Source organism: Triturus cristatus, chromosome 6 (assembly GCF_964204655.1).
Source record: "Triturus cristatus chromosome 6, aTriCri1.1, whole genome shotgun sequence".
Lineage (NCBI taxonomy): Eukaryota > Metazoa > Chordata > Amphibia > Caudata > Salamandridae > Triturus > Triturus cristatus.
In genome coordinates, this window is record NC_140589.1 from 1,136,407,686 (window position 1) to 1,136,432,452 (window position 24,767).

The 24,767-nt window shown below is 43.9% G+C and overlaps 1 protein-coding gene across 5 annotated transcripts in view; it reads left to right on the forward strand.

Annotated features, from left to right (window-relative positions):
* Nucleotides 1-24,767, forward strand: part of TTC13 (tetratricopeptide repeat domain 13) — a 1,316,170-nt gene that overhangs the window by 150,208 nt on the left and 1,141,195 nt on the right. For all 5 annotated transcript variants that reach the window (XM_085612046.1, XM_085612047.1, XM_085612049.1 and 2 more), the window contains exon 3: nt 20,564-20,639. In XM_085612046.1, coding sequence (XP_085468172.1) covers nt 20,564-20,639 — 76 coding nt within the window. The remainder of the gene's footprint in view (nt 1-20,563; nt 20,640-24,767) is intronic.

The window sequence follows — 24,767 nt, forward strand, 5'->3', positions numbered from 1 at the left end:
CGAACCCCACGACATAGTTCGCGAGTACGCTGCGCACTTCGAACGGGTGTACCAAAGGGGCACAGAACTTTCGGAAGATGACTCCACTAAGTTACTGGCAGACATCCGGCTACCCACCCTCTCTGACTCGGACCGAGGAGGGACCTCCGACCAGGCAAGGCATTGGGCCCTAATGGTTTACCAATTGAGCTGTACAAGCTCAAATCAGACAGAGTGGCGCCCTACTTAAACCGCATGCATGAAGACAGTAGAGAGATGGGACTACTGCCAAGAGACCAAAGTATCGCCACGTTGGTGGCCATTGCTAAAGAGGGGAAGCCAAAAGACAAATGTGCATCATATAGACCGATTTCCCTGCTAAACGCAGAACCCAAAATACTTGTCAAGCTCTTAGCAAATAGACTCCGGACAATAATAGCTAAACCGGTACACCCAGATCAATCGGATTTCATGCCGCACCGCAATACTGCCCTTAACCTGCGATATCTTCACGGGGTGTTGGGGCGCTGCTCCACAATTCAAGAGAATGCAATAGTAGTGTCATTGGACGCAACAATGGCGTTTGACACACTGGAATGGGCATACCTAATGGCGGTACTAAAAAAGATGGGCTTTGTCCTTCATTTTCTCACTGGAAGGGCCTGGGAGTGGATGCGGAGTTTTCTATCAGACAGATCCCAGTGTGTGCAGATAGACTCTTTTTCCTCTCAGTCTACAGTAGTGGAGAAGGGGGTACCGCAGGGTTCTATTTTAAGCCCCACACTGTTTAACATCTATGTGGCCTCATTGGCCGCCATTATAGAATCCTGTGGTTTCCAAACCATCTCCTATGCGGATGACACTCAGGTGCTTATCCCCATAGAAAAGGATCACCTACTGACCAGAGAGAGATTTAAGAGCTGCATTATTAAAATCTCCAGTTGGATGAAAGACAACTATCTCCAACTTAATCCCAACAAGACGGAGATCTTATTGTTTGGGCAGGCAGTTGAACTATGGACAGATGAATGGTGGCCAGAGGTATTAGGCTCTCCACCTCTTCCAAAAAAATGGGTAAAAGATCTGGGCGTGATTATGGATAATAATCTATCCATGGAACAACATGTCAAAATCTTAACAGGGAAATGTTTTGGCCTGATGCGCACTCTGAAGAAGATTTTTCCGTGGGTGCCCCTCTCTGCTAGAAGGGTATTGATCCAGTCACTGTTAGTTAGTAGACTTGATTATGGGAATGCTCTTCTGGTAGAAGTGAGAGAGGATCTATTGTCAACGCTACAAATCGTACAAAATACGGCGGCCCGCTTGGCTTTGAATAAACCTCCACTCACGCCGTCTGCCCCGCTTTTGAGAGACCTACATTGGCTACCAATCAGAAAGAGGGCGCTCTTTAAACTTCTTTGCCTAGCTTTTAAAGCACGGGTCGGACAGGGGCCGGCTTATCTCACAAAGAAGCTGGTTTGGTATCTCCGGTCCGGTGCCTAAGATCTAGTGGCCAAAAACTTCTTCAAATGCCAAGAACCAGGAAGATGGAAAATGGGGGGTCGTGCTTTCTCCTTTTTGGCGCCCAAGTACTGGAACCGGCTGACTTGGGATTTGCGCTCCTGCACAGACTTAAATATCTTCAAGAAGCATTTAAAGACCTGGTTGTTTAGCTTGGCTGTCGGGCCGTCATAGCCTGCCTTCACAGGCGCTGAGAGATCCCTCTAGGGATGATTCGTGCGCAATATAAATGTAATGATAATAATTATAATAATAATTTTATCGGATGGGTGCAGCTCCTTTATGCGGAACCATTAGCCCAAGTAGTAGTAAACAACAAACTCTCTGAAATATTCACGCTCTGTAGGGGGACGAGACCGGGTTGTCCACTCTCATCTCACCACTACTCTTCGCGCTATTCCTTGAGCCGCTCGTGGCCTGGAAACGACAGGATTCCTCTATCCGAGGACTTAAATGAGCAGAAGGGTGGGAGGATCGGAGCTCTTTATACGCAGACGACATCCTACTCTACCTTGCTTCCCCTCAAAAGTAAGGGTGGGCATAGTTCGCGAAGTAGCACTTCGCGAAGCTACGCAAAGTGAAGTTCGTACTGCGCGAGCTACGCGTAGCACTTCGCGAACTGCGTAGTAACATGTTCGCACTGTGCAAGATGTTGTTTTCAATGATTGCACAGTGCGGACAAGCAACCGGCACTGTGCAATCATTGAAAATGGCATCTTGCACAGTGCGAACTGGTAGTTTCTCATCGCGAGCGGTCGCGAGCATACGCGACCCCTCGCAATGAGAAACCTGACCTCCTCGCGTTGGGAATCTCGCCGGGAGGTTTATTTTCCATGCTCGCGATCGCCAACTTGACGTTGAGGACCGCGAGCAAGCAAAAAATGACCGCAGCACTACGCAACACTACGCTACGCGTGTTCGCACTGTGCTACGTGCAGTTCGCGTAGTGCGAAGTAGCGCGAACTTCGCAAACTACGCGAGCGTAGCGTAGTGCTTCGCCCAGGCTTACTCAAAAGTCACTAAGGGTTGTGCTGGACATATTCACCAGTTTCGGAAGAAACTCTGGCTATAAAATTAACTGGAGCAAATCGCTGTTATACGTCCTACATGGGTGTCCCCCTTCCGTACCAAAGGACTGTCCCATTCAAATAGTCGCAGAAGGATTTAAATATCTTGGCATATTTATTACTACGGATGCCAAGTCCTGCTACGAGCGGAATCTACTCCCGCCACTGCAGAGGTTCAGACGTGATACCAGCACCTGGAAAACACTCCCCTTGTCACTCCTAGGACGGGCAGCACTTTTTAAAATGATGGCATTACCACGCTTCCTCTATGCCCTCCAGAACTACCCAGACCCTGTCCCACTGGCATATTTTAAAGACATTGAAGCTATACAAAGGGACCTACTATGGGACGAGAAACCGCGCATAGCGCTCCAAAAACGAACTCTTGGTTGGTACAATGGGGGTATTGCCCTCCCCGACAATAGAAAGTACTACTGGGCAGCACACCTTTCCGCTATAAATCAGTGTACGTACAGCAATGGGGATGACCCCGCCTATTGTATGGATAGGTGGATTCTCCCGGGTGGAGACTTTACGAGGGTGCTTTACTCTAAACCACCCAAATCTCCCCTCACAGGTCCTACTAGACATTCAGTACAACTTTGGCATGTGATCAACCGTAGCTTGGGGTGGGCCAATAGACTCACACTCGCAACTCCACTCTGGGACTCCGAGTGGCTGGGCACTTTGGGGCGGTCTAAGGGATTCGACAAGTGGGACCTCATAGGTATCTCCCGGGTAGGAGACCTCTGGGGACCACAGGGAGTGGTATCCTTTACTTCACTATAGCAGACACATGAGCTGGCGAAATCGGAATACTTTAGATACGCACAAGTCGGACACTACCTTCAGGCCAACATCCCAGCTGGGTCATCGCTCCCTGAGTCCTCCCCTCTTGAGGACAGACTACTTGATGGACACCTGCCAGAGAGAGGCATATCTCTTACATATAAAAAGCTAATACATCACACTCCAGATCCTTTACTGGCACTGAGGGAGAAATGGGGGAGGGACAGTCTAGAAACAGATGACGAGGAATGGCAAGAAGCACTCTCTTCCCCTAAGGAAGTCGCCATCTCAGCGAAACTAAGACTGATACAATTAAAGATTCTACACAGGGTGTACCTCTCTGGTCGATGACTAGTCCTAATGGGCAGGAGTAATGATGGGATGTGTAGGAGGCAGTGTTGCCTGGAGGGGACCTTCCTACACATACTCTGGGAATGTCCTCTAATCCAAAACTACTGGATAAAAGTGCACGAGTGTATGAGCATGGTTTGGGGGATTAACTTTAGACTTGAGGCCAAAAGATGTTTCCTAAACATCTGGGAGCCCACAGATTTGAATGCAAAGGGCAAAACCTGGGTGACACTTGGACAGATGGTAGCAAAGAGAAATATAGCGAGACTCTGGGAGCAGAGGCGCCACCGACACTTGAGGCCTGGAAAGACCTGGATTGGTGTATGGCATGGGGAAAAAACAGTGTATGTGGCCCGTGGCTGTCCTCGAAAATGGATAGCGCTCTGGACTAAATGGAATGTATATTGTGGAAATGTGTGTGAGCCCCCATATGTCCCCTCCCTTGACGAACCATTAACGCCCTGAAATCAACAAACTGTGAACATCGCAGTAATGTACGAGAAGTTAATGTATAATGCTACTGCCTGTTAAAGATGCTGTACCATAGGAACTGGTAACGATCGCTTGTACAACATGACCTTTTTTCTTTAAAAAGAAATATTAAAAAAAGAAAATTGGAATTGTACCGCACCTTTTGGAAATGGCGCATCATAGCCTCTTCGCATCTTCCCCAACATGTCCAGAACCATGGTAATGTCTTGCCATTGGTGATAATAAGCTTTTAGGCGCAACTGATGTTCCATCAATAAAAATCCAAACATCATACTCTTTTAGTACAACGTGCTCGCTCCGAACCTTGTCGTTCTGTTGCTGTCACCTCATCGTACAACTTTCTAACTTATTCCCATCAGGAACCATCAACACACAATACATGTTCAGACTCAGGCAATGGCTCGTCAAATATCCGGATGGGGATTGTTCACAACTAGTCACATCCCAAAAATCTTGTTCAGCTGTATCCGTTACGCTTTAATTTCCAGGCAATGGCATTAGAGTAGCTGGATTGAACACCGTATATCTCTATGAAGTCACAGTCTCTGCACCCAGCAAGATGTGGTCATATTTTGTCAGACGGGTATTTGTTAAATACTGTGTGTGTAGATGCGTCAACATTATCTTCACTGAATGGGGTACAAACACTGTCAGTGGTGACCGATCTCAATGCTTTCACACTGCTCAAGGCTCACACGTAGACATAACTACTTTCAGACATCCAGGCAAATCACCCGCAACAGAATCAAGAGATGCCAAAAAGTAGGCAAATGGACTAAAATTGCTTCTGTGCATTTGTGTCAACACTGAAAGAGTGCAACCTTCTCTTTCATTGCAAAACAATACATAGCACTTATTGTAATGAGGCATTCCCAAAGCTGGTACTCTACAAAGGCTCCTTCGCATCTCTGTGCAGGCATTCATACAGTTGTCATCTCAGGGTACCAGATCTGACACATCTTTGTGTGTGAACCTCTGAAGAGGTTTTGCTGTCAATGGAAAAACTCGTAATCCACTCTCTGCTATAGCCCACTATCCCTAAGAACATGTAGACTTCTTTTGTGAAGTTGTGGATTCATATTAAGAATTGCTGATATTCTTTCTTACAAAACTTTCCTTACTCCTTTCTCAGTGTGACGTCCTAAGTACAGGACTTTAGTTTTGCAAAACTGCAACTTAGTCGGAGATACTTTATGTCCGTTTTCTGCCAGGTGATTCAATAAAACAATAGTATCAGCCTTGTAAGCTTCTCTTGTAGTTGATGCTATCAGTAGGTTGTCAATGTATGGGACTAACAGGGAATGGGTAGGCATTTTGAGAGTTTCACAACTCTTTTTAAGTATCTGATTAAAGATTGAGCAACTTTCCCTATACCTTTGTGGAACTCTGCACCATGCCAAAACATGACCGCCGAAATGGAAAGCAAATAAAAACTGACTATCTTCATGCAGTGAGATCAAGAAAAAGGCCTGCCACAAGTCAATGACTGAAAACCATTTGGCGTCACATGGAATATGGAATAGAATCGCAACTGGATTTGGTACCATAGGACGACATGGATCAACAATGGCATTCACCTAGCGCAAATCCTACACAATGCAATACTTGCCGTTCAGCTTCTCCGAGCTCATGATTGGTGAATTACATGGACTACCTCTGATTTCTCTCAAAATTCCCTGTCAAGCATGGTGTCAATCACAGGAGTAATTCCAGAAACTATATCTGTAGACAAATGATATGGATGTGTTCTTGGAAACTCAGCATTCAGTTTGATCGTAACTTGAACTGGATCAACACCCTTAATCAGTCAATATCTTTACCTGTAAATCCCCAGACTTCAGGTAGAACAGTCTCTCTCTCAAATCTTCAGGCAAATCCTCACATGTCATGAGAGTATACACCGGACACCTGTTTTCTGTTGGGCAAGTTTGAAAACAACATCTTTATCATTCGTGTGGAATTCAATTCCTCTGGGTGTGCAATAAATCGAACAATTTTGTTTACAAAGTAAATCTAGGCTAATGAGTAGGAGGGAAAAGGGCGGTATGTTTTATAGGAAAATGGCCCTCACAGGGAAATTCACAGTATAGTATGTCAGATGTTTGAGTTAGAAAGTGGTGCTGCAGAGCTAGAGAGAACCACCCTCCTCTCTGCTATGTGGTGAAACCAATAAAACAACTTCAACAAAGTCCCCAGGCAAATGCAAATACAGTGAAAACAAAATATGTCATTTCAGTGTGGACAATCTTTGTTTCCTTAAATATCTTCTTTTATTTTGTCTTTTGTTCAGTTGTTTAGGTTCCATAACCAACACGTGTTTTGTCGCAATATGGGCACAATAACCCTCAACTTCTTCAGGGCTATGTCTTTCATGGTGCAGTACCTTCCTGTCGGTTGTAATTCCGTCCCAAAGGTAGTGATAATCCAGAGCTATTTATATTCTGTATTTAAGAGATTCCCGGGAAATTAGGGCCCCATATGATAAAGTGCGGAAGACTGAACCCCAAATATGGGAAATATACCACAGGTGTACCGGAATGGTTGTCCCATTAATCAAATATTGTGTCAAAAACAGAATCTGGGCCTCCTTAGGTGTTGCATTTAAGTCCTAAAACCGGAGTATGGGAAAAACTCCACGTGTGTTCACGATTCGGTATGTGTGTTATGTAGCGAAGTCCGGACGCGAGTACGCTTTCAAACAAATCATGTCTAAGCAAGTTTACTAGACTTGTATCACACACCACAAACTGATGACAATCCTCAAAGGAACCTATCTTAACAGTCACTGGCTCTGATATTGGGGTTTACATCTTTCTAACAGTAACTTCCACAACTGGGATGCTTTCTCCCGAGAGGGGTTGATTCGAAACCTCTGCTGTCCTTACAGTAGAGCGGTTTGCACCAGTGTCGACAAGGAACGATATTGTATTCCCATCTACTTCTCTGTCCACATAGGGACCACTCTGGGGATCATTGTCATCCAGCTAGGCCAAATATTGCTGAGCTACATTCTGATAAGAATTTTGATTTGCATTGTGCCTTGGTTCCTGTATATTCTATACACTATTCCTAAGAACATGTAGACTTCTTTTGTGTAGTTGGTGGAGTCATATTAAGAGTCGCTGATATTCTTTCTTACAAAACCTTCCTTACTCCTTTTTCAATGTGACGTCCTAAGTACAGGACTTCAGTTTTGCAAAACTGTATCTTAGTCGGAGATACTTTGTCGGTTTTCTGCCAAGTGATTCAATAAAACAATAGTATCAGCCTTGCAAGCTTCTCTTGTAGTTGATGCTATCAGTAGATTGTCAATGTATGGAACTAACACGGAATGGGTAGGCATTTTGAGAGTTTCACAATTCTTGTATCTGATTAAAGATTGAGGGACTTTCCCTATACCCTTGTGGAACTCTGCACCATGCCAAAACATGACTGCCGAAATGGAAAGCGAATAAAAACTGGCTATCTTCATGCAGTGAGATCAAGAAAAAGGCCTGCCAAAAGTCAATGGCTGAAAACCATTTGGTGTCACATGGAATATGTAATAGAATCGCAGCTGGATTTGGTACCACAGGACGTCATGGAACAACAATGGCATTCACCTAGCGCAAATCATACACAATGCGATACTTGCCATTCAGCTTCTCTGAGCTCATGATTGGTGAATTACATGGACTACCTCTGATTTCTCTCAAAATTCCCTGTCAAGCATGGTGTCAATCACAGGAGTAACTCCAGCAACTGTATCTGTAGACAAATTATATGGATGTGTTCTTGGAAACTCCACATTCAGTTTGATAGTAACTTGAACTGGATCAACACCAGCTAGGTCAAATATTGCTGCGCTACATTCTGAAAATAATTTTGATTTGCATTGTGCCTTGGTACCTGTATATTCTGTTGTGGCAAAGGAGCTTGTGGCATTTTCATTTGCTGTGTTACGCTAGAACTTTGCATTCTCTGTCCTTGCATCTGTTTAGTTTGTCCCATGTTATTACCTCAAGACTGTGTATATAATCCACATTCTGTAGGGGTAGCGGAGCTTGTAGTCACACTTTCATCTAAACTGCCTCTGGTACAGTAGCCTACTTCTCTCCCTGGAGACCGTATACTACAGTATGGCTTTGACCATGATGCAATAATATAGCATCTACAGAAACACGGATTAATCACTAGAACCGTATGTATGCAGTGCACATTAGGTGTGCATGGTTTGTGTCCTTAGTACAGGATTCACTAGGAATGGTACACACAGGGCTGGACCCCGTGGAGTCCTAATGAAGAGCTATTAGGGAACAGCTCGAAATATGATGACAAAAACACATTACTGAGACAACCAGACTCATTAAGGGCAGGTTTCTTCTCCGTAAATGGCCCCTGATTTTTAACCATACCAACTAGGGGCGTGAATAAACGAGTGGCCAACTAGTTGGGTATTTTTATCCCTTTCCACTCCACCTCACTGCACTACACATAGTCTACAATAAAAAGTGCTCCTACATCATTCGCAAGTCGCAGCACGCCTCAATCCGTAGAGGATTGAGAGGAACCCCAATGATGAAGCATGCCACCTAGGGGCAACCCTGGTGGGCGAGGCGTCTCTAGAAAAAGTCTTTTTTCTAGACAAGTGATTACACAAATTTTGAAGTATCCTATCTAATTCCCTAAGGGCAGGCTTTCTTCGATACACTCTATTTTTCTTTAACTACGTAACTGTCAGGAGGATAAACCTAGCCTCTACTTCTGCCTCCCTCTCTACTTTAGTAACTCATTACATTTCTCTGTGCCTGTCCTGTATTTTCAAAACCGATTGGTTTCAGTCCATTCTGCATCGCTTTTATCTGTGTAAGCATTACTTTCTCTTTGAGTTTCTTATGCCTCAACTCAGTATCATCTGCACAATATTTTGCAAAATGCAATATTTCATCTACAGATTTACTCTGCTAGCAGAGTATTTGTTGTCTGATCCTTTTAGAAATTTCAGGTCTCAAATCCATGGCAAATTTATGAACAAATTGTCCTACATCTCTTTCAGCAATAGTGTCTGATCCACTAATCTCTCTTTAAAAAGCCTGTACTTACTCTTTTAGCTCTTGGGTTGTTCTATCAATTTGCATCCAGTCAATCTCTTTAGGAGATACCTTAGTCTTCAGAGGAGTTATCACCTGATGATATTTACTCATTACCTCTGGAGATGTTTCACATGTTCTAGTATCTCTTTGTGGTTATTCTGGCCAAACAACAGCAATTCTACATTGAGCCCACAAATGTGCTGGAATCACAATTTTAAATAGTGTATTCAAATCAATCCACAAAACCTTCAAGATTTTCACAAAGCTTTCAACTTGTCTATACCGTTCTACTGGCTTTTCTTAAAATCTAGGAAAATCATTTGTAAATGGCAAAATGTCTGGTCTATTCCATGGTACATGACCATACCCTCCTCCAGGTACTTTTCTCATGGGTAGTAATTGTATATCCCCTAATCTACCACCAGAGAGATCACGTGGTGACTGCTCTCAAACTTGTTTTACCTGCTTCTTATTTGACCATCTACCATCCTATTTTACTCTATCTTCCCATTTTCAAATTAGTCATCAACTCTTTTATTTATAATTTCTTTCCTGAAGCCCTCAGGTTTTCACTGTCCTTATCAGAAAAATCCTTCCTGTAAGTTTTCTGTAATATATTTAATACTCTACAGTCTACACCATATTTTTGTGCCAATTCAAATAACTTTTCATAAGCCACATTTGCTAGTCTCATAATGCTATTACAGAGGAACATTAATTCACCTTCTTGATAAGAATCTAACCTTGAAGAACAAAGTGACCCTTTAATCATTTCTTCTAATTCAACTTTTGATCTGCTCACATCCATGAGCAGTTGATTAGTCTGAACTGAATTTTCAACTGAACTTGGACCTGTAACTGAATCTAGGCCATTCACAGGACTAGAGACCATAGGCTGAAACGGGACTATTGAGAAAACTGGAACTAAAACTGGAACCACTGCAGAATTCTGATCTTCCGGGGTACTGTATCCTTTAATCCATTCTTAAAATTCCTGAGGAGGGAACCCTGATTGTTCGCCTATATTATTTAAACTTAGACTCCACTTGTAAAATCTGTACTCATTCCTGACTGTAAATTTAGCACAGAATTATCGGTAACTGGAATAGAAATTCCTTAGGAGTGAACCCTGATTGGTCTCCTGTATTAATTGAACATTAGACTCTCATTTGCAAAATCTGTACTCATTCCCGACTGTACATTTAGCCCAGAATTATCAGTAACTTGAATACCCATTGGCACAGTCACATCAGAGACATAAAAATTCACTCGAGGAATTCAACTTGGTTTGGGACTCTAAAAAGTTGGAAACCTCTGCTCCATTCTCTGTATTAAATCAGCTTGTCTCTGATTAGGGACAAAATTTGTGGCAGCAACATTATTCATCAAATTTGAATCTATATGCGTTTAAATCAATGGCTTACTATCCAACCTGCAGAGCTTTCATGTACTATATTTAATCCAGTAGATACAGTCAGGTTATTAATTGCATTTATCTCTTACCCAGACTTGTAAAAAGGTACAACTGGCCCAATAGTAACGGAACAGTTAAGGCAGCTGGGGTGTTTGAATCAGTCTGGTTTATAGCAGCCGACAATTCTATTCTCCCAACTACAAGAGTAATAGTTATCGGTTCCTTCTGTACTTCGAGCATTAAGGGAGCATATGGTCCCGCACGTGTATTTACTTATATCAGGTCTCTACTTGGCAATTCATTATAAGGTGAACAATTTAACAATAAGTGATTCAAAAGTCTGTCATTTATATCACTCTCTTCTTCCTAATTTGCCACTTCTCTCTATCTCCAAATGCTTCTTTTTCTCCTTTTTCTTACCCCTAGCATCTTCCTCAACTCTAAATACTGGATACAATCTTGTTCTGTGTATTCCCTCTGCTTTGCACATTTTCTGTTGTGCATCCCATCTAGCTTCTGCATAATGATCCATGGTTCTCCTATACCACCTCTTGGTATTTCTCTTTTCTCTTCTGATGAGCAATATGCTCCCAGGTATTTAAAGCCTCAATCACAGTGGCTTTAACAGGATCTTTCATTTCATATAGTCTCCTTGTTACATTTTCCAAAATTCTCAAATTAAATATCGCATGGTGATGGATTTGTCCTTCTTGGTAAGTGCGTGCCACAACTCAAGCCACAGACACGGATGTAATCCATTGTCCATCATTGCAGCATTTCCTGGCTAACCCTCGGTCGGTACTTCTACCTTTGTTTTGGCAAATTCAGACTCCTCTTTCTTTACCAATTTTTGTAAAGCTTGGAAGAATTTCTTCTTTATTCAATTTTGTATTCACAATTGATTTCCGTAAATTCAAGAATTTTCCCACAATCCACTTGTTCTATAATCTCAACCAATAACCACGCTACTCTTATGACGTAGTCAACCAGTCTCAGCGCAACTTTACACCAAACGACCACTCACAGCCTGACACTCTGACACACCGAACTCACTCTTTGCAGCAGCTCACACTCCTTCACAATTTCTCCTACAATACAATACAAGCAACAAATAAACTTTCTGCTCCACTTAAGGATATCTGTACTCACAAGGTAACTAGATGTCCTAAACCCTTTCACCACAGTGAAACCTCGACCAGCAGGATTCCACTCTTAATTGATATAATTAGACCCTCTGCACTTGGGAGTAATCACACCAATGTTTTAACACTAACGCACCAGAAAACCCTCACCAATGTGTTGTCGATGATGTCTCACGATAAACACCATAAACCAGAAGACAACTTCTTAGAGTTTTCTCCACTAAGACAACCCTTAGGTAAATATCTTGGGATCATAGGCCACGGCGGACCCGTATAAAACAATAGCTTTGCAAATAAGCGCCACACTCATACATAGACTTTCACAGTGTGGGCTTTAACCACTTCATCCTGCACAACAACACACAGCCAGTTAAAAAAACACAAACACAATCTTTAACCCCTTCAGCGCTGCGCGGATTCCCCCGCGGTGCTGAAGGGTTCGAGCGCGGGCGGGGCCATGACGGAACGGTTCCGTCATGAGCACAGCTCAACCGATGCTCATGACGGAATCGTTCCGTCATGAGCATGGAAGGGGTTAAGCAAAGCAAAAGGGGACGCGCGGACAGCCCTGGAACCTTTCGCCAGCTCACTCACCTGTTGTCCTTTGCCGTGAGGGGAACGGCTATCGAGATTACCAGCAGCTCTCACCAGGCTCTTTCCATTCCGCCGTGAGGGGAACGGCCAGCAAAAACTACTCGTCCCGGCGGCCAGTGCTCTCCCCAGGCGCGTGCCAGTGACGTGAGCAGGCAGTGCCGGGGGAGCTTAAAGCCGTATCTGGTGCTTCGCACCGCGGGACGCGCGCGGGCAGCGCCCGGGCGAAGCCCGGGACAAGGGCGGGACCGTCTGTGGCTGTCCGGGGCCGGAGGAGGCCGGGCTGGGCCGCTCTTCTAAGCTTTGCTTTTTGGAACAGTTGCGAACTAACCCCCTTTGGCTAATGCCATTTGATCTATTATTAGTCAGTCCTTCGCTTTGTTTAGAGTGTGTTCCTTTGATCTTATATTGTTTGGATTTTAGATACTTGTGCTAGAGGTTCCTCATTGCTTATCGCTGTTGGCTCATTGGAATTATGGGGAAGCACTCCAAACCTACAGCTAGTCGACCTATGACTAGACAGCTTGCCAACTCCAATTCACAGATCCCCAGTCTTACAGCGATAGATAAGATGCTCCAGAAGACAATCGGGGCGGTGGCTACAGCCATCGAAAATACGGAAAAACGGTTGTCGATTACACCGGCATTCAATATGGCCCCCCCTTCTGATGGATTGGCTGACTTCTCCTCATACCAGGTGGATCCTGATGCAATGTCTTCCATGTTGCCCTCATTCACACAACTACCGTGCGCTCAGGCACAAATAGATGAACCAGCTCTAGTGGAGGATGGGCCATCATCATCCTCCTTTGTTTCTATTGTGGCCCCCATAAAGCAGTCAAAACCAAGGAAAAAAAAAAACCAGAAACTCAGAAAAAGTAGTTTTCTACCAGCCCCTCCTGTAGACAGCTCTCCCCTCTTGGCCCCGATCCACCACCCCCTACTTCTATCCCTCCGACCTGGGTGACTACCCTATTAATTGACCTACAGTCACACATAGACCAGTCCCTAAACCATCTTTTAAAATCCCTGTCATCTAAAATTGACAGGCTGGTATCATTAGTTAATACCAAAGGGTTTGGGAAGAAGCAGCCAAACCAGGACTTAAAGTCCAACTTGGGCAGTACGGAGGGTGCCAGTACTCAAGCATCCCTTACCAATTCTACCCCCCAATTTCAGCCACCTTTACCCCCGATCCAGTCGGTTACGGATCTAGGCCAGCCTTCTTTGGTGCGTTCAACTGCCCCTTCCCTCACTGCTGGTCCTCGTACGACCCCGACTGTGCCCCGAGCCCCTATTGTCGTTCCATCACATGAGCAGCTAGCTAGCTGCAGGGACTTAGCTCCTTTGAATTCAGACGGGGTTGGAACTTGCCTTTCTGGGGGGGGGGACCGAGCCCTCAGGAGCCCGGAAGATTCCCATCTTCTAGTTCAGCTTCCCCCGGAGGCAGCACCTTATGTGATCGTGCTCACAGGAGTTCCACCGCTAATGAATGGAAGGGGGGAATCTTATTCTGAACTAAAAAATAAAGTCATTCACTGGCTGTCCAAAAATAGACCATTGAAGGGAGCAGGGAGAGGGGAGATTCTTCATGTTCGGAGGGTTAACTGGCTGGGGACCCGCTCAAAGGACATAGGGGGGGACTGTGTCCTGATTAACTTTAGGGACCCCAGAGTAGTAGGTCACATACTGGAGCAGGGAGGACACTACAGAAGGGGAGCCATTGAGGCATCGCATTTGGGGTATTTTTATTCTATCCCCAACACTCTGGACCCAGTTGATTTACCATACTTCCACCAGGCCCCACATAATTCTTACTTTAACATCCCGGTTGAAAACCGTTTCGGCGTGCTCAATGCGGTGGACTGACCACCACCTCTGAGTCCTAGCAAGGGAGGGACTTTGCCCTTGGGAGGGACCCAGGTTGGGGATGTCTATGATACGATGTTGGCTGTGCCCTCGGTAGCTCTTGGCACGGAGAGTGGCCCTGGGCCCCCTCCTCCCCCATTTCTGTCCCTCAGCGCCACAGTGGGTTGTTTAGTGTTAAACCCCCTTGTGCATTCTGCTTCCCACAGCCCCCCCTCTTCCCCCCCTCCGGTTGACAGCCCCCCCCGAATATCTATCCGGAGACCATTAGTTGGGTCTTGGAATGTGGCCGGTCTGGAGTCCAAACTCTCTGATCCTGAGTGGGGAGAGCTAATGGACAAATATGACATCTGCATATTCCAAGAAACCTGGCTACGGTCTATACCACGGAGGGTGGGTTATGCATCGTTTTCGGCCCCAGCAGTCCAGGGGACCAGAGGACGACCTTCAGGGGGGCTAGTAGTATGGGTTGCAACACACCTGGGGTGCTCGGTTAAGTTACTGGATCCAAAGTCCCCTGACATCCTATGTCTGTTACTCACTTTCCCTGCTAGCTACTCGCTAGTAGTAATAAATGTGTACTTGCGCCCTCAGCCGGTTCAGTTGGGTCTGTCGATCCTGGGCGCTCTGGAAGATGTTTTACATTCTTTTCCACCTGCGTCCCATAAACTAATTGGCGCAGATCTCAATTGCCACTTCGAACCCCTCCTTGGGATCCCCTCCCCCACCTGTGAGGAGGATGAAACCTATCTAATCCCAGACCTTATCTCCTATCCGGCCAAACGCCTTTCCCCTCTAGCCCTTGAGATTAATAGGCTTACCATTGCACACTCCTTGCGGGCCTGCAATGGTAGACTCTGCCCGGACGTGCCGGGGTCTTTCACCTTTAACAGAGCTGGGAGCTGTTTGACTATCGACTATGTTTTGGTGAACGTGGAATTCTGGGGCCACTTGGCCGCCTTTTCGATTATTCCACGGGTCGATAGCGATCACAACCTACTGTCTCTGGAATTGATTAACAAGTTAGGTGGTAGTGAATTCTCTAGGCCCCAATCACCATTACATAGTGAGAATCTGGTTCTAGTGGCAGGTGGCAGACGGATCAGGTGGGAAAGGGTAGCGTCTGATGACCTAAAGCTCGCAGAGATATATAGCACTGTGATCTGCTCCTTGGAAGCAGTCTCCCACCTCCTGAGTCCTGCCGGGGACATCCCGCAGTCCCGCTTTCTCGATCTCCAGACCACCCACAAGGATCTCCTTGGCAGTTTGGCTAGCTTCTTTTACAACCCTACTGTCTCAAAACCAAGGCCTTCTAGGCCCGAGCACTGGTTCAATGGTACCTGTAGGCAGGCTAAGTCTGCCCTGTTAAAAGAAGTAAAGGAGGGTACCCCGTCTAGTATCCGGGCGGCTAGGGCCACCTATAAAAACTTGACCAAGGAAGCAAAAGCCGAGTGGGAGGATCTAAGGTGGCAAAATTTACTCCAAGCGTTAGTAGACCGTGACTCGAGGGCGTTTTGGAACATTGTCCGAACGGGCACGGTTGCCAGTACCCCAGCAATTATTCCTAATCTCAGCGAGGAGGTCTGGCTCGCCCATTTCCAACCCCTCTTCTCGGTCAGTAAATCCCCGGGTGGCACCGATGCAGGCTTGTCACGGACTGATATTGCAACGGACCTGTTGTGTCAGGAAGAAATTGAGACTAGTCTCTTTTCTCTCCCAGAAATAGAATTGGCCCTTAATTCCCTATCCGTAGGGAAAGCTCCGGGGCTTGACAAGATCCCCGGTGATCTCTACAGAAGTGATGTAAAAATCTGGGCCCCCTATATATGTGTATATTTTAATGCTATTTTGCAGGGCCTTAGAATCCCGGACACCTGGTTGGGTGCAGAAATTATACCCATCCATAAAAAATCTTCTCCACTGGATCCAGCCAACTACCGCCCCATAAGCCTGATTGATGTTTTACAGAAGCTGTTCGCCCGAGTCCTCTTATCCAGACTACAGTTCTGGATGGAGGATCAACAAATTTTAACCTCCCTCCAGGCGGGGTTCCGAGCCAAGGTTTCTACTATTGATCAACTATTTAGATTACTCTTGATTTATTGGAAGACAGTCAGCATGGGTGCTGGTAATTTGTACCTGATCTTTGTGGACCTCCGGTCCGCTTTTGATATGGTGCAAAGGGAAAAACTCTGGGCCCTCTTGCTAGAGATGGGTGCCCCCCCCTACCTTTGCCATTTATTCAAACGCCTCCACTTAGGCACCTATGCAAGGGTGAGATATGGGAGATGCGGGGAAATCTCTGTGCCATTTCCGGTAGAGAAGGGTGTGAGGCAGGGCTGCGTCCTGGCCCCCACCCTTTTCTCCCTCTTCATCAATGGGCTGATCGAGTATCTACTGCGCTCCGCTAACCTGGACTCCCCTGTACTGGCGGGGCGTAAGGTCCCGGCCCTAATGTTCGCTGATGATACGCTCCTGTTATCTCAATCTTACATGGGCATCCAGCGTACATTAGAGGCCTTTTGCTCCTTTTGTAAAATCAGGGATCTGGAACTGAACCTTTCGAAGACCAAATTTATGGTTTTCGGTTCTAATTCATTCAATTGCCCCCATCCTAAACTGGGAGAGGTTGAGTTGGATAGGGTGGCCACGTTTGAGTATTTGGGGGTGACCCTTAATGATAAAATGAATTGGGGGTCCCATTTGGCGAAGGCAAATTTGAGATTAGCCCAATCAGTGGGGGGAATCCTGAAGGTGTTTAATAACTCCTCTTTTAAACCTTTGGGCCCCCCTATGGAAATCTATAAATCCCAAGCCAGAGGAGGAGCACTTTATGGTGCTGAATTATGGGGATATTCCACCCCCGCTTCCCTCTCATCTATTGAGAATTCTTTTATCAGGAGATTGTTGAAATTACCTGTCAGCACCCCATTAATTCCTCTGAGATGGGATCTGGGTCTGGTTCCCATAGAAGAGATTGCCCGGAACCGTCCTCTTCAGTTCTGGAGGCGTCTTTGGTCAACGCCCGAGTTGGTAAGCTACAGGTACGATCTTGGTGACATTATGGCAAGGGGAAAATCGGATAAGATCCCTTGGCTTGCCTATATAAAGAACCTTTGTAACCTAATTGGGATGAGGAATTTATGGTCCGCCCCGGAAGCGACCTGCCGTACACTCTCGAAGAATTCATTGCGGGAGGTTTTGAATTCTTATAGGAAGGGTATCCTATTCCATTCCTCCCTGGGGTAGGCTTACTGACACCTTTCTGGATATTAAGTGTAGTCCCCAGTTTGAAGTTTTCCTGGACGTTATCCAACCACCTTTGGCAAAGAAACTTTACATCCAGTTCAGACACGGTTCGCTTCCGTTGAGAGATCTCACTCACAGATGGTGCAATGTTGTAGATCCCGTTAGCTCGTGTCCCCTATGTTCTGCTATCTGTGAAACAGAGCTACATGTTGTTCTCTTTTGCCCTTTATATACTATTGCAAGAAAAAAGTGGATTATCCAGTTATGTAAGTCTAGGGGTCTCAGGGACTACAAGGAGGTGTTCAGAATTCTGAAATATGATACTACCCCTTTGATAGTGTTTGTAATGGCTAAATTCCTTCTCTCAATGTGGTTTGCAAGGTCCAAATTTTTGTCTTCTGCCACTCATCTCTCTGATTCAGTATTATCTATATTACCATCATAGTACTTTGAGGTGTAATGTGTATATCTTCGGCCCTGGATTAATTTTAACATTTTTCTTTTCGTGGAAAAGATCACGTTTTTAACTGCGTATGTTCTATGGAAATTGTTTTAATGTCTTAATGGATTACACTCTACACAATGTTATTTAATCATGTTTTAAATGTTTTAAATGTATAAATGTATTTATGTCTTTTTATGGTATTTTACCGAAATAAAAGCTTTGACTGACTGGCAAAGCAAATCGCAATGCGCATCCCTGTTGATACACTCCTTTGCTGCTACATAATGACTCTATCCACAGTGATAGTCCATCCATCCGTGCTCCATCAATCCTTCTCCTCACTAGGGCAAAATTGTGGACTCTTTGGGAATGGGCTAAGTGCTATTTTAGGCACCTAGAATCTGACTTTTCTAGACGGAACCATTTCTCTGCTACCAGACTTGATCCAGCGGAAGAGTACTTATTAATATTTTTATTTTGTCTCCTCTACACTCATTTAATCCTCCAACTGTACAGGGCCCTTTATGATTAGATGATCATTTCAAATCCATTTACCACAGAGGCAATGATCCTCTGATGAATCCTTCTCCACCGATAGGAGGGGTGGAAATTAGGTTGACTTAACTCATTGTTTGCTGTCCAGTGAGGACCGTTAATTGACAACCAACTCAAAGGTTAGAAATCAAATTTAGATACAACACTCTCAAAACCATACTGTAGACATAAAGAATAGCATCTGGAAGTACCAACCTCCTAAAAAATGAAGGACGAGTAAGGATTATACAAACCAATAACTCTGCAGTCGCTACTTAAAATAAGAAAAACAACACCTAATGTTCTTTCAGGGCTTGCCGATTCTTTCTACAATGCATTTAGATCATCAATATAATCAAATGATGAATCAACAAGATTCATTAATAGACTCAGGCAATTTAGAATAAAATTGATTATTGTATTAGAGATGCAAAGATCGTCATAATCGACAATTACTTCAACAGCTTAGTTAGAAATATAACAGTTTTAATAACAGTGCCACACATTTAGGCTGGTGCCTAAATCAAAATTAGCCACAGATTTACAGAATCTTATTACCAAATTGGCAGTAGGATAGTTCGTAGACTAGCAACTCATTTCTAAGGGATGGAAGGATTCCATTAAAGTCCATTAAGGGGGGAGGCCATTAGCATAAAGCTTAAGGAAAGTTTGGGATAAGTTCAGTCTATATGCCACTGAGTGTAGCATAGACTAGGAGTCCAAAGTTAGTTAAAAGTTCAAAAACCGAATAGCATCCAAATCTGTTTAAGTCCGTAATGCAACATAGCATGCTGCAAAAGGCAACTCAAAAGGAAAATCTATAAAAATGAAAGAAGCCTGCGTAAAGCAAATGAAATCAGCATCTGCTGGTTCTGTGATGTCTGCGTTGCCACTCCTTTGGGGTTTCTTCTTTTATAAGTTATGTGCTAAAGTCCTAGTGGCATAGCATCACACTACCATCGAAAAACAATCACATGGCTATGATCACATCATGTGACCTAAAATTATTGAAACCTCGAAATGGTTTCTCATGCCTGTCCTGAGAAACAAAACTCTGAAAGTCCACATAGGCCTAACGTTGCTAAAAGAAATACAAAGTTGCAGTTTACGGTCCGAGTCAACATTCTATTCCCACAGGAACATTTCACTATGACCATTCCAATAATAATGAATATATGGCATGAAACAGTAGTGTACAGAACACTTGTAAAGAATACTCCATTGTATTAAATCAGGGGAAAGTTCAATACCAATGAAAAAGCATCTTGAAAGAAGATAGAAAGGCCTTTAAGCCTGGTCAAATGAAAAAAGCTACAACTCTACCTTACTTGAAATGAATTTAAATCAATTCACATAAAAATGTATAGACTTTCATGAGTATTATTATATGAACTGTCTAATATTAAAATGGCCTACTTGCACAAATTTTTCACATTAAGCTCATGCACGTTTTTCAAAATACAACATTTTAATCTCGTTTGAATGTTTTCATTTTCTGTAGCATCTGTGAAACATCAAGTTTGTATTCTATTTCCAACACATTGAGCATTAATTTTTCAAATTTAATCATATTAGCAAATACTAAACCACTCTATTTGAGCTCACATTTCCATTTTTAAGCAAGTTTCATTAGTACAAATTCCTTAATATGTATTATTATTCTACATGCATTTTCCTCCTCTCACTTTTTAAAAGCACACTTCTACGATGCTTCGACTACACTAGCCTCTGTTTCATGTATCCCTGTGTATCGTGTATTGAGTAGTGTATAATTTCATCCTTTGTGTTCTCCTCCTAAAAATGTCTCCCTGCATCTGCATGCTTGATAAGCCTGTCCCTCTTCCATTCTGGCTTGAACTTTCAGGTAAATTTCTGGTTGGCAGCTAATCTGAATTTCTGTGAATAAGATTATTGTATTTCAATGGACTGTTTGCTTTGACGCAAAGCCCTATGTCTGCCCTCATTGTCAGTTTGCCTAGAACTGAATTCACCAGTGGTTTTCTTCCATTATTTTGAGGCAATTTCACTTTACTCACTTTTCATTTTCTCAGAGCCAGGCAAGGTCACTTGCGGAACAGAAGAAATTCCCTTTTGCCACTATGAATTACCACATAAATGAAGAGTTGGGTAAGTGGTCTCATTAACTTATTGTAGAGTGTATAGAATGTTAACTATGTAATATTGAAATGGAATGTAGAATGTAAATGATTAATATGTTGTTGTGAAATGAAAAGGGTCAGTACCCAGGGAGAGCTGAAAGAAGCTGGAGGCAACTTGATAGAATAATTGGTTGTTTTCAATTTGCAAGTTTATGGTGCATCCTTACCTAAACTGGCTACGAACTGACAGTTTGTACAGGGACAGGCAGTGAAGTTCCTCCACAATCGGGAAAAAAAAGATTTTAAAGAAGACCAGCATCTTCATTATTTCTTCCCTTGATAAAGGGTACGTGCGCTGTGCCTCATCATTACATTGAAACTTAAACAGTGTCTCTCATCACTTTCTGTGCCTAAATAGCATATAAGAAGGAAACACCACAGTATTGCTTCATTCCAAATAGCAATCATGCTGTGCTTGCTGTACAAGAATGGACTAATGATATATTCGCTTCCTAAGTGCTCTTGAGTTAACTGTAGGAGTAATTGGTGCTAATCTTATTAACAAGTGAAGTTAATAGTGTGTGTTGCCTCAATAAGTTTTTTAAAAGATAACGAAGTTGTGTTAATCTTTAATAAGCTGCATGTGAGTTAACAACAGCCTCCTAGATTAAAGTATGTGGCAGGCGCTGCAGGCGAGTAGCGTGATAACTGCCAAGCGAGTGAACAACAGCTACTGGATTAAAGTGGGTGGCATGCTCTGCAGCACTAGTAGCGCGATTCCTTTCACACGCTGCCACTCTGTTAAACAGCTGCCTGGATTACCGTGCATGTGTCAGCGCTTTGTGATTAAATCTTTGGGTAACATGTGGTGTGTTTACTTTCATCAGCTGCCGTCTGCATTTGCACTGCTCGTGTGAGCATGATCGCCTTTATATGACCTGAACACATATCGCACAGTAATTCACAATAAACAAGAACTACTAATAGAGGGATTGAGCTCACGCTGTGCAACCGAGAAAAGTGTCAACTCTTCCATGAGCTCCCCTCACATTAGAGGAAAGGTTCTCATTAACCGTGTTCATCTATACTGGAGAAGGACTATGCATGTAATTAAAGGAAACCTCCTTAGCAACCGTTTTCATTTTTTACTAAAGAACTATGCTTGTAAACACACTTCAGTGCTAGTTTATAGTCTACTGTTTTGACATATTATTTTCATAATTATTTTATATTCTATTCTGATTTTTGAAAATATGGCAGACCAAATCATGGCACCTTTTCCTGAGATTCTTGCAACGCCTAGTGAATCATCAATACCTTGGAAACACTGGGAAAACAAATTCTCAAACATTTTGGTAATTGGTTGAGACAAATACGGTCCAATAAGAAAGCAGGCAATTGTACCCCATCATTTAGGGATAGAAGGCAGGAGGTTATATGAAGATGTATCAGAGATGATGAGAGGTAAACGAACAACCAAGTAATATTTATGAAATATCGCTGCAAATGTTAGGTACAGGTTTCTCTACAAAGGTGGATCCAGTTTATGAGCATCATACGTTTTTTGGGGTGTTTTTCTGTGTGCATTAATTAGATGAAGATGATCATATGTAGCTGCATAAAGAGGTTTGCCTCCGTCATGCCAATTTGGGAGATTGTGATTCTCTTACAAGGGATCGGATTGTTAGGTGTAACAATGACAAGAGAGTGAAGGAAAAACTGTTGACCAAGGATCCCACACTATAGGAGGCTATTCAAATTGCCAAAGAGTTGGAGCATACAGCAAAGTGACTGAAAGAGATGGATGCATCTTGTAAAGATAATGCAAATGAATTGAAGAAAGTATCTTAGATGTCTAAGGAGTCAGAAATAAACTCACCTGTGGAAGACGCAAGTAAAATTTTATGAGAAAATGCAAATCAAAGGAGCAGTATCTATGGAGATAAAATGTTATTGTTGTGGGGCACCTGGCCACATTAGGTGTAGAACAAAGTGTGCAACAAGAAATGCTTAATGCTGCAACTGCTGGAAAAGAGAACATTTTGCCAAGATTTGTAGAGCAAAGTACCAGACAGCAGAAATGAAAGAATTTGACAATGTTTGTGAACTTGCATATAGAAAATAGTAGTGACTAAGATGAACAGGTAGCAACTCCTATCTCACAAAGGAAAGCACGGACATACTGGAGCAACCCCACTGTGACCTTTATCTTGATGATCAATTGATATGAATGCAAGTACATTCAGGTAGTCTCTATACGTTGTTGTCTAAAGATACTTATTATCAGAAAGGGGGAAAGCAGACTATAAATGGAATGATCTGGATATAAGAGCTGTGGGGACTGGGGGAAAAAGAATTCAGATTCTAGGAAAAAAGTGGATGACTATCAGATTCGAAGATCAAGCAGTATATGGTTGCGTTTACATAACACACTATGGTTCTAACTTATTAGGTTGGTGGCATCGGAAGGACTTGAGAATAGTCTTAAATCCAAATACCGAAAAAACCTATGACTCAAAGTGTTAGACGTCAAGACACCTGCCAAAGAAACAGAATCCTATGGTGAATGAATAATAAAAAGACATCTGCATAGATCTTCTAGACTTAAATATATGGGTGGACAGGCATATCCCTCCCAAATATCAGAAATGCTAACTGCCATGGGAGGAGTATCTCTATTTAGTGTAATTGGCATATCTGCCATGTAGCATCAGATTGATTTACATGAGGACTCAAAACACCTTACGTCGTTAGTAACACCGCTGAGCGCATTTCTACATCGAAGGATGCCTTTTGAGCTGGTATCAGCCTCGTGGTGTTTCAGAGAGTGAGCCTGTGAGAAGTTGGCCTGGCATATGCTGTCTCCTAGTTATAGGGACACCTTGCACCAGTCCAATTCGATTCTTATTGATGATAGGTTTAAGACAACCTTTAAAGAAAGCTATCCTAGTGGTAGCTGTGGAGAGCAGCCTTCAGGCTAAGTCTTGAAGGAGTGTTAAGCTTATTGTTTTACCTGAATAACCAAATGAAAGAGTAGCCCACACAGGTATATATATATATATAACATATATGTATTTATTCTAGACAGAATCCCACAGTCTCTTTATGAAGCTGTGGCAAAGTTTCAATATCAAACAAGCATTGATAGACACAATAAATAGCACTATTAACATTGGGCCCCAGGGGGGGACCAAACCATATACTAAAAAAGTGGTATAAGAACCACGACAATTCTACAGACAATGCCTAGGGCATTTAGGATCGCTGGCCCCTTTAGAATCCACCCCAGGTTATGAGGAAGGGGACCCACAGGAGGCGCGTGCAGTGGGAGTAGCTGCTATCGGGATCTCTATTACAGCCTATGGAGAATGTCGCGGTTGGAAATAAACAGTTTAAAAATACTTCTAGCAGGAGTACAGAGTTAAAACTTTAGACTTAAGCTTTTGAGGAGCCCACTACCACGAGAGTACCGAGCTACCACTGTTACCTGCCCCAGGGAAGCCGGGTGCATAGGTCGTTTTTGCTGTCGGGTCGCGGGCTGATTTTCAATGGGAAAATAGTCAAAAGTTCTGCTAGCCAAAAGCGTCGATGATTCCGTGAAGATCAAAGATGTGAAGATTGTAGAGAGGAACCTGAAAGCAGAGGGGACAGAGTCTGGGTCACGGCAAAGTGACCAGGAGGCTCAAAGCAAAGAGCCCTTCGATGTCGGGTGCTTCAGGTGGAAAGTGGTGTAGCTTGGATCTGCAGCCACGGGCTCCGGGAGGCTTCAAGGAAGGCCAGCTTCAGGAGGGCCACTGTCCTACGTCGGATGAGGGTCGCTGCGGTGTTAGTGTCTGGATTGGATCCACTAAGGCTTGGCAACCGCAACCCACGAAGAATGAACAAATCTGCTACAGTGCAGACCCACGAGGTCTGGGAGAGGTCTCCTTCGAGGAGACTGTAGAGCAGGCCTGGAGCAACCAGGGGAACTCTTGGTCGTTGAAATAGACCTCCGCTAGGGCCCACAAGTCGAGAGACAAGGGACCGCGGGAGGCGGCAATTTGGAGTGCGTAAAAGGACACCCACGGGCCACCAGAGGGGGCTAGGGCGCTGGTCTTTGGCACTATTGCTGTAGAGTGGTTGGCTCGAAAACGGGCCAAAGCACAACTTCCCCACT